Source organism: Simochromis diagramma, unplaced genomic scaffold (assembly GCF_900408965.1).
Source record: "Simochromis diagramma unplaced genomic scaffold, fSimDia1.1 OVJJ01000419.1, whole genome shotgun sequence".
NCBI classification, from domain to species: domain Eukaryota; kingdom Metazoa; phylum Chordata; class Actinopteri; order Cichliformes; family Cichlidae; genus Simochromis; species Simochromis diagramma.
The window spans coordinates 3,503-14,214 of NW_024387244.1; the positions used below are offsets into that span (position 1 = coordinate 3,503).

General features: G+C 41.4%; 1 protein-coding gene across 4 annotated transcripts; it reads right to left on the reverse strand.

The window, feature by feature from the left end:
- Window positions 1–1,991: 1,991 nt before the first annotated feature.
- Window positions 1,992–10,413, reverse strand: LOC120747172 (chloride channel CLIC-like protein 1). 4 transcript variants are annotated; one of them, XM_040052841.1, is made up of 12 exons: window positions 10,153–10,411; window positions 9,889–10,060; window positions 9,673–9,780; window positions 8,721–8,831; window positions 8,356–8,577; window positions 8,091–8,231; window positions 7,887–7,986; window positions 7,490–7,587; window positions 6,813–6,959; window positions 6,115–6,675; window positions 3,338–3,364; window positions 1,992–2,678 (listed from the first exon to the last, which is right to left on the reverse strand). In XM_040052841.1, exons 2-12 carry the CDS (start codon window positions 10,021–10,023, stop codon window positions 2,583–2,585), a joined length of 1,746 nt encoding a protein of 581 aa, XP_039908775.1. In that variant the 5' UTR covers window positions 10,024–10,060; window positions 10,153–10,411; the 3' UTR covers window positions 1,992–2,582. The 4 variants fall into 4 exon arrangements, with proteins under 4 accessions (XP_039908775.1, XP_039908777.1, XP_039908776.1 ...); XM_040052843.1 differs by lacking the exon at window positions 3,338–3,364 and adding an exon at window positions 4,261–4,298 and having other exon boundaries at window positions 6,165–6,675; window positions 9,889–10,408; XM_040052840.1 differs by lacking the exon at window positions 1,992–2,678 and adding an exon at window positions 2,759–3,164 and having other exon boundaries at window positions 9,889–10,413.
- Window positions 10,414–10,712: the final 299 nt, after the last annotated feature.

Below are 10,712 nucleotides of genomic sequence, written 5' to 3' on the forward strand. Positions count from 1 at the left end.
GCCAGTGAACTCTCCTAAGACAGAAGGATACACTTCAGTTCAAATGTCCCTGAAGCAATTGGTCTTTATATATTTTAAAGTATTCTCAACTCACCATGTCCAAATTTTGTGCTCAGTGTACATTCACGGAATATTTGTGAGTCATGGACAGAGCCTGGCCACTTGGCTTCCACATTTGTGATAATGTTGGCAGCATCATATATGATCTTCACAGTGCAGAGAACACAAATTAGCATCCATTACTATAATGAAATAATATGTTAGTTTGAAATGCTACAGGGAACTATGTACCTGTACATGAATGCTGTGGAAAGACTTCCTGTTCACATAGTCTCCTTCATTTACTGAAGGAGCAATGATTGGAATGTGAGTGCCATCTATACAGCCAATCACGCCTGGGAACCCTGAAAATAAATGTAAAATTTAAGTAGTAGTCCAAGTATCACCACATCATAAATTAAGTTTTGGTCATCCTGATACCTGCAATTTTGTGGAATCCCTCTTTGATAAATCTTGTGGGTCTGTGACCGGGGAACACCACAGACGAGTACAGGAGACGTTTCAGTGCAACTGTAACATTCCTGACTGCCCGACAGACGGTAGCCTTGGAAACGTGCTCAGCGTCACCAATATTATACAGAAAGCTCCCGTTTGCAAAAAACCGAAGTGCAATACAAATAATATGTAATGAACTGAGAGCATGTCCGCGATGTGTCACATGCGTAATATATGGCCTGAGGATGTTATCCAAATAACTTATAGATTGTGCTGAGAAACGGTAACGTTCGCACAGAAAATCATCAGGAAATGATAAAATGTCCAAACGCGCTCTAATCACTCTCTCCCGGCGGAGAGCTCTGCAGAGAATTCGGGCTTCACGATCTACTGGCTCTTCAAGGCAGGGGCACGCCATGTCCGACACTTCCTACTGTCAGGTTTCCGACAAAGGGGCGGAGACAGTCAGGGTTAGTTGTAGTAAACCTGCTAGGGGGCAGGTTAGCTTCACGGAGTGTGTCGTCATGGTGACTCACTGAGGCTTCATCTGAACTCGCTTTGTGAAACCGAAAACCCAGAGTTTTCGTTAACTCAGGGTATACTTACTCAGTTTTTCCACTAAACCGGCTTCCTGAAACAGGGCCCAGCTCCGTTCGCAGACAGGGCTGATCTCCGACTTAATCAAAGCATAAACAGATATTTTATACCATCAGGGCTTGAATTTAATGACGCCCCCTCAACGTCAGATTCATTTCATACATAGGTCAGATCAAAACCACAATGACTTTTAACAGTTTAAAAAGAACATTGTCTTCATCTTCATGGCAGGTACTTCCTGTCACTGCCGGATGCTCGCTTATCATCTTGACACATCAGCAGCAGTTCTGCGACAAACTGCTCTTTTGCAACCCCGAGCAAAACATGATTAAACTTTCACCTATAAATGATTCTCTCTAACTGAGTGTGTGTGTGTGTGTGCTAACCACAATTGTACCCTATTTCACCTCGCCGACTAGCTCCTGACCTCTCACCAGACAGAAGCCACTCTCATATATGTAATAACCGAACTGAAACTATGTATATGTTGAATAAATGTTTTAATCAGGAACCTCTACTAAAAGCTTAATCAAAGAATATAAAAGTATAAAAGACAATTTGAATAACCTAGTTATTCACATAGCCTCGTCCAAACAGCTCCTCAGAATAACCTGCACTTAGACTCTGCTTTCGGTTTCACTTCTGTAAAAGGCACACTCTGCAAACCTGCAATTTCCTGTCAGCCAGCAACTTAGTCTTTCTGAAAGACACACACACTGTTTAAACATCTGAATGCAATATCAATACTGGTAATGGTAATGATGATGATTATTAACAATAGCAGCAAAATAATTTCCCTGATCTCCACAGCTACAAAAATATCCGTTCGGAAAGACGGAGCGCGCACGACCATACCCAGCTGATGGCACTCCCGCCCCGCCGCATCATCGGGTTAAACCAGCACCGCCAACAGAACGAGTGAGAGCGCAGCTGGCACAAAACACGGATCGCTGGATGGCCAGTTATTCATCAATAATATGTAGCAAAACCAAAATGTGTGGTAGCATTTCTTCAAAAGAATAAACATAAAAATATCGTAAAGCCCAGTGACAAACAACATTAGTAATAGTGTATTTATTTCCACATATTCAGAACTTTTTATTCCTTAAAAGTCCCCAACAGTTCCAAAAATGTGGCCTCAGTCAGGCTCTAGTTAAAAATTCAAAACATCTTATTTAATTTGCAGCACCGACTTATTATACAGCTCGTCAAATATAGTTCCAATTTTAACAACGATTTGAAAGACACCAAAAAGCACACAGGAACACCAAACTGAGTAAACAACACTGTTCCAGCCTGGTGCTGCATGATTTCCCAAACGTTTTGCCAGCGGGAAATCAGAATTCACCAGGAAAACACAATTATCCCGAGCAGTTGTTCCTCATGGATAGCCACATACGGGTGACCGCACAGCAGCAAACAACCACACTGCGTGGTGGTAATCCTGTCATCCTGTTAATTCACTTTAACACCATCTGTACATCTGTCAGTCAGATGTATTCATTATTTCCACCAGTCTCCTGGACGGGAGCTTTAAAATTTACAGAGCGTCGCAGTGAGGAGTCTTCAAGTGAGGCTTCTGGGCACTGCAGAGAAACAGAACAGAAATGCATTACAAATTAATTACATATTAAAAAGTACCTTTTAGCAGCAAATAATACACTCATAAACCAAAGTTTAAAATTTAGCCATTAAGAGATTTTCAACTACATAAAGATAATAATAATAATCACAAAACATTAAACACATTTGGAGTTCAAAGTTATCATTTTAGTTACCACAGCGGGTAGCTCCATGCTTAATTTGATACAGCTGTTTACCCATCAGCATCAAATGTGTCTCCTCCTTGGATCAAACCAGGGAACTCGCAAATGTGTAAACTATACAACTATGAAGCCACTAATTATTTGCTGCAAAACGTCCTCAAATGAAAAAAACAAAACGATGTAATGAAGATACAGTCGCTGACATGCACTTTATTGCTGCGTATACTGAGAGAGCTCCATCAAGCTCACCAGGATTGAAATCCACTGTTGTTGAACAAACGTCAGTGGTGTGGTAGCAACAGAAATCTAACATATACAAGGCAGAAAAAAAAGCAGTAATGATAACGCATTACTGGCTTTACATTAACAAAACTAAGACAAACTCAGCAGGTATAAAAAAATAAAAAATAAAAAAAAAAAGAACAAAAGACAAAAATGCAGGAAAAATGAAATGTTAATGTCATTAAATACTTTGTTACCAATTTATGTTGCATGTGAATATTCACCTTCCCGTCCATGAGTGCATTAAAAAAAATAAGAACAACATTAGTCTCTGTTAAAAACCACTGCTGTGTGTCTAATTTGGTTGGATGAATATTAGGGCTGCCACGATTAGTCGACTAGTCACGATTACGTCGACTATCAAAATCGTTCACGACTGATTTAATAGTCGACGCGTCTTTTGAAGCTTTGTAAGATCCCAAAAGACGCAGGAATAAGTAGTAGGATTTAAGAGTGTAATAACGGACTGAAACAGAAGATGGCAGCACTGCATGTATGGATGCCAGCTGCCGTTAAACCCCGAAGAAGAAGCTGTCCCAGAATTCATAGCGCGGCCCAGCTCAGTTTCCAACAATGGCAGCAGCTAGTTAGTTTTAATATTACTCTTATTATTCTTTCTGGGTCACAAAATAAACGTTTACCATATTTTCAGGCGAGAATGTAGCTGTGTGAACCTCAAATATCTGCTCAGTTTATCAAGACGCCACGTATTTTCAAAAGCGCTCCGACATTTTCGGAGACGTCTGTTACCCGCTAGCTCAATAGCTAGCCGGGGGCAAGGCTCACTAGAGCCCTGAGAACACCGGACTCCAGGCAAATAGTCTTCAAACCCACCGCCGTCTTTTGCTACTCAGGTTAAACATGATATATGAGTCACTTTGATAACTTAAAAATGTTATTGTTTGGCTTTTTTCAGTATTTTATTTGTTCCTGAGTAAATCGGTTTGGCTGAGATTAAAGTTATAGTCTTTACACAGCTGAATAAACGTCATCTCATCCCATCTCTCATCTCCTCCACACATCACTCACTCACTTGGACACTAGAAGGGGGAATTATGTTAAAAATGCTCTTCATAGACTACAGCTCTGCATTTAATACCATAATTCCCTCCACACTCACCACCAAGCTGGAGCATCTGGGACTCAGCTCATCTATGTGTCAGTAGATCTCCAACTTCCTAACTGGCAGACCACAGGCAGTAAGGATGGGCGGACATGTCTCAGCCTCCACCACTCTCAGCACTGGAGCCCCCCAGGGGTGTGTTCTGAGCTCCCTGCTGTACTCTCTGTACACATATGACTGTGTGGCCACTACCAGCTCCACCACCATCATTAAGTTTGCTGACGACACCGTCGTGGTGGGCCTGATCTCTGATAACAACGAGACGGCCTACCTGAAGGAGATTAGGAATCTGGAGAACTGGTGCCAGAGGAACAACCTCCTTCTAAACGTCAGTAAGACAAAGGAGCTGATAGTGGACTTCAGCACTAAGCAGGAGAGGAACTACCAGACCCCTGTCATCAACGAGTGCCCAGTGGAGAGAGTGGACAGCTTCAAATACCTCGGAGTTCACATCACGCAGGACCTGTCATGGTCCTGTCACATCAACACCGTGGTGAAAAAGGCCCGTCAGCGTCTCTACCACCTCAGACGCTTGAGAGACTTCCAACTGCCCTCCAAGGTGCTCAGGAACTTTTACTTGTGCACCATAGAGAGCATCCTGACGGGAAACATCTTAACCTGGTTCGGGAACAGCACCATGCAGGACAGACGAGCTCTACAGAGGGTTGTGCGGTCAGCTGAGCGCACCATCCGCTCCGAGCTCCCTGACCTGCACTTGATCTACAGCAGGCGGTGCTGGACCAAGGCCAGGAAGATCGTGAAGGACCTCAGCCATCCCAACAACAGACTGTTCTCTCTGTTGAGGTCAGGAAAGCGATTCCGCTCCCTGAAGACCAACACAGAGAGACTGAGGAGGAGCTTCTTCCCGCAGGTGATACGGTCTCTCAATCACACCACCACACAGTACTGACCCACACATACAGTTCTTACACACACACTGGACATTCTGGACATTGTTTTCACTTCATCACTTTAAGCATATTTGCACTGCAGAAGACATAATGTGGATTGCACAACACTGGTCACTATATTCTTCATTTCCAGTTAATACTTGTACAGCTGCTGTTATTGTGTGTGTGTGTGTGTGTGTATATATATATATATATATATATTTATTTATATTTCTTCATACATTCTTATATAGTTCTATACTGTGTATTGTGTATTTTGTTGTACAGTTATTTTATTTTCAACTTTAATTTATATATTTTATCTTATTCTTTCCCAGTTAAATTTACCCTTCATTCTAATTTGTGTTGTACAGTTATTTCATTTTTTATATTTTATATTCTTATATTTTATTCCTTCCTAGTTAAATTTACACTTTTTAATTTTTCATATTTATTTCCTATCTTATTCATAGCCCTTTCCTTTTTTGTTTTCTTTAGGTCACGAGCAGTTGTCTAAGCATTTCACTGCATATCGTACTATGTATGACTGTGTACGTGACAAATAAAAATTTGAATTTGAATTTGAACGTCAAGCAGACAGCTGATTATCAGAAGTGTGAGATGCTCGAAAATATACTGCGGTGAGTTTATTAAACTCCACTGAAACAATCTACAAATTTCATTAAAATTTAATAAACTATCATCTTCTCTTTATTTTTAGTTAGCACATACCTGAAACACTTAAAGCTGTAAGCTAATGATAAATAAGAGCAGATGCATGCTGGTGCAATAAGCTGCAGGTTTTACGTCCAATGGATGCATGATCTGATTAGTTGACTAATCGCAAAAATAATCGGTGACTAGTCGACTATCAAAATAATCGTTTGTGGCAGCCCTAATGAATATAAACAAAAATCTAAAAAAAAAAAAAAAAAAAAAAAAAAAAGGGGGGGGGGGTCACCTCATCGACAGGCTGCACGTCTGGGAGCTCAGGTCTGAGCAGTGCAACATCTCTGTCTGGTTGATCTTGAGAAAGGTTCTCATTCCCTTTTGAAGTTTTATTCTTTGACTCAGACGAATCTGACCGAGCAGCTTTTGGCTCCGATTTGGCTTTGTTTTCACCAACGCTGTTATCCTTTGCTGCTGGTGGCCGTTCTTCTGCTCCCCGCTGGTTTTCTGAATCTGGCTCAACAGACGGATTCTGGTCTGCCTCAGGAACTTCCTTGGCCCGCTCAGCGTCCGGCTCATCCTCAGCAGTTCCTAGAGTCTCGACCCACTGCCTGTTGGGTCTCCTCTGATGCAAGTCATTCCTGTTTAATCTGGCTTCATCAGCTCTGTACCTTAGGGCATGTTGCTGTTGAGGTGCATCCCCTCCTGCAAAATGATTGCAGTCCTCAATCCTGAGGCGAGGTTGAGCTTGCGGTTGTTCCAGCTCTGGTGGTGGTGGATCCCTTCGAGGGCGGCGTAGAGGTGCCATGATGCCATGCTGGAAGGCTGCTTGCACACTTCCATACATGAACACCTGTAGAAGAGTCAAACATATATTTATTTATACAAAGCAAAGACATACAATGTATTGCTTCATTAATGCAAATAATGCTGTGTATACAACGCAAGCTCCATAATGTGAATTAATGTGAAAAAGGGGACAATTTGTACCACAACGGCGATCACGATAGTGAGCAGGACTGGGATCTGCAGGGTAACTGGTAGATCTTTGAGGAGCGCTCGAAGAAATTCACTGATTCCCTGTCCGAAGTGCTTCAGTGGCTCTGTGATGAAGGTCGTAATGGTAACGGAGATTGCCTAAAAAGGGAAGGATGTCTAGGTCATAACAAAGTCCAAGCGCATACCAAGGAACACAGTTTGGCATGGTAAAAATATATAGCAGTTAGAACAAGGTAGACTGGTTGCTGGGTAAAATCGGTGTAAAGAAGGTGCTGTACCAAAATCCTCCTGGTGACAACTTTGGTTTTTGCCACAGTGGCTGTTTTTTTTCACGTTTTGTCTGCAACAACTTGTCAACTAATAGCCGAGCAGTTGCACAACTTGAAAAAGTGTGACACAAACTGGACATGGAAGCAAAAGTTGTGCTTCAGTGCTGCAGCCAAGATGTTTCAAAATGCAATTTCAAAATTTGTACTTTTTACTTCACAACTGGAGGTTGTCATATGGTCGTGGGCAGTGTGTGACTGGCAACTTACTCGCTCACTTCTACGCTGTCAACATATTTGTCACATGTCCAAAATGGCAGCCAAATTAAAACCATGTGTTTAGTGGTGATGTGTCCGCAAAACCTCAATAACCCTTAACAGACATTCCAAAGAGTGGCCTACCTTGGTTGGAGGTACCAACAGGATGGGATTAACCATAAGAACTTCATAGTATCTCTTACAAGGGTCATCTTGAAGAGTCCAGGTGCTTCTAAACCACTCTGCAGGATACCAAATACAGGTCCAAGCTTAGGCAGACGTTATGAGCCAAATACGCTTAATATATGCAAAACAGCAATGCTGGAGTCTAAAACTGTTAAAGCAGCTGAGACTTCAGAGTTTGCACAATGACTCCACAAGGACTTAAATTCCTCTCCATCTCATGGCTGTGCAGTGAAACGTATTTCAAAATGATATTTAATACGCTCTAAAAAGGAATGTTTTTCTCAGCCAGTTAATATTTTAGATGCAAGAGGTTTTCACAGAATGCCGTGACTGTTCGTACTTGGTGATTGCATACCTTTCAAACTGTCACTCCAGTCAATTTTCTTCACCCCAGTGCATTTTGCATTAAAGCCTTCCATCTTCACTATATTATTTTGATGCTCAGCAAAGGCAATCTGAACAAAATATACATATTTATTAAAAACATTGTATTTTACAATCAAAGCACTGAAATACAGCTAAACTGAAACCACTGAAAGCTGCAGGAGCTCCTATTTACCTTGTACAGGTAGAACCAGTTCCAGATAATACTAACGAAGAAGCAGACGGCAAACAGTCGTCGGAACTGCACAAACCAGGAGATCGTTGTCCACAGTTCGGTGCTGATAATGGCTACTATAATCAGGATAAATAACCCGATCTGGAGGAGAGAGCAGAGTACAGTTTGAGTGGTTACAGAAAATAGAAACCATTAAAGCACAGTAGAAGCATTAAGAAGAGTCAGAATAGAAGGAAGCCAGAGGTAAAAGCTACTAAAAACTTACTTTTAATACTGTGTCCAGCTCCACCCCAAAGGTGTCTTCAAATCGCCACTTCCAGGCCTCATAATCATGCGGTTTAAGGTCCACGAGTATCTGACTGATGGCGTTGTCCAGAGCGCCTGTTCTCCATCTGTCTTCACCCTCCAGAAGTGTCTGGATCTCTGTCATGGCTTGTTTGGACAGTTTGACTTTGGCATCAAAAAAGACATCTGTGGAGTCACTGGGCTGGGGAGAAATTAGAGCAAGTGTCTTAAAATTGCAATATTTATGACACTTGGCCAATTATTGAACCAGAGAATAAAAATTATGGCACAATATGTTCAACTAAAATCTCATAATTCACCATAAAACATGAGATGACCACCTACCACACCCACTCTTTGTATTTCCTTCAACAGTCTGCTCAGAAATCGCTTGAACACTGGACTGCATGTTGGCTGTTGTGAGATGAGCTTGATCGTCTTCTTTTGATCTTCATTCTGAATGAAGGAAGGTGGTGTAACGATATGAAGGATATCTTCTTGGCACACTTCACCATAATTTAAACATCTCCGCCTACCCGAGTCTTGTTGCTGACCCACTGATGGCTGTTCTAGAAGTAGTAACAAAACTCAAATCATGTATAATTGGTTTCTTGTACATTCAGTGATTATCTCGAGCCAATAGAGCACCTTTGGGATGTGGTGGAACTGAAATGTTTGCAGAACCTTGTTGAACATAAGACAGCTCTGAATGCAAAAGAGGCTCCAACACAGGACTAACAAGGTGTACCTAAGAAAACATGCACAGCGAGTGCACATGTATACATAAAATGTGATTGAATGTGATAGGCTAACTATGTGATGACACCATAGTAACAGCCTGACTTTTACTATGGTAATGTCCTGATACTCTTGATGGTCCAGTATCTGTAAGTCTGACTCTAGTTAATAGAAAGTGAGAGGCTTAGAGTGCGGCTAGTCCTATCCCTGATCCTCAGATCATACTTTACTTTCTTTTTAGAGGCTACATTTCAAAAGTCCCTCAGAAAAAAACTTTCCAGACTCCTTAAACCTTCCACACAATTCTGTTTAAAAAGGTACATGAAATTGTTTTCTAAGCTTGAACGCAGAGCTCGACTCAGGAGTGTAAAACGTGTCAACAATTGTGCTAACAATGAGAAGAAAGTAATAAGCCTGGAGCCTAAATACTGTTAGACAAATTGGAAATTGTTTTTCAGTTCTACACCTTCAATTAACTCATTCAATTTGAATGGGGGAAAACTTATATTTTGAAAATATGAATATGCATTGTGCCTGATTTATTATTCAAAACGCCAACCTGTTTCTGTAAGTCCTCCACTTGCTCTTTGCAGGACGTCAGCTCGGTCTGGCTAGAGTCCTGATTGTACTCTCTTCTTTTAGTGCCCACGTTGTCATAGCTTGTTGGCTGCGATGCAAATACACACTCTTAATGTCAGAGCTGGACAACACAACGTCTTCACAGTGATCAGAACCATGTCAAATGTAGCTGGGTCAGAGTAAACAATCTCCCAACCTCAGTAGGCTTCCTCATCGTTTTGGTGCTAGCATCGTAGTTGAGCATATCGAAAGGGTCGAGCCACTCGTTGTCCTCCTGCTGGCCCACGGCAGTGAGCAACAGGTTGCACAACAAAGCAATAAAGAACATCATAGCCGGGAGAAGACAGGCTCCTAACCAGAGTTAGATCCCTGACAGTGAAAGCAAGCACAGGTGTGCACAACTTTAGCTAGCAACGTTAGCTAAGTTTAAAGCTAATTTTTAAAGCAACTTTAGACTCACTGAATAAAACGTGACGTTTAAGGTAATATGACAGGTTGAGGCGTGGGTCACATATTAAAACTAAACCGTCTATACTGAACAAAACAACATAACAGACCTTTCCGCAAAAGGAACAGCTTTACTGTACAACCGCGTGACGCAATTTAAGTTTGAAGGCTCATGGGTAATGTAGTTTTGGGAAGAAAAAAAAAACAGTCCATTTTGGTAAAGCCGTAGTATTGCTATTAAAAATCAGCTCAACCACACATGCAACTTCATAAGTAAACATACAGGAGCATTTTTTACAATTACACAAACTGAAATACAGATAATCATCAGGTACTAGAAATCCTAATAAGTGCTTGAGCAGATTTGCTTTCTTACACTTGCATTGATGCACACAATTTGGTAATAGAAATTTTAAAAATGTAGTTTATTTATTTAGGTCACAGCAGTGTTAGTGTTTCTCCAGCATTCAGCATGACCAAGGACACTGAGCAGATGTTTCTGTGCAGGTCAGACTTCAGGAAGTACTCGCGCCTTTTTGAAATAGAAAAGAGGTCATTCATCAGGTTGAGTTC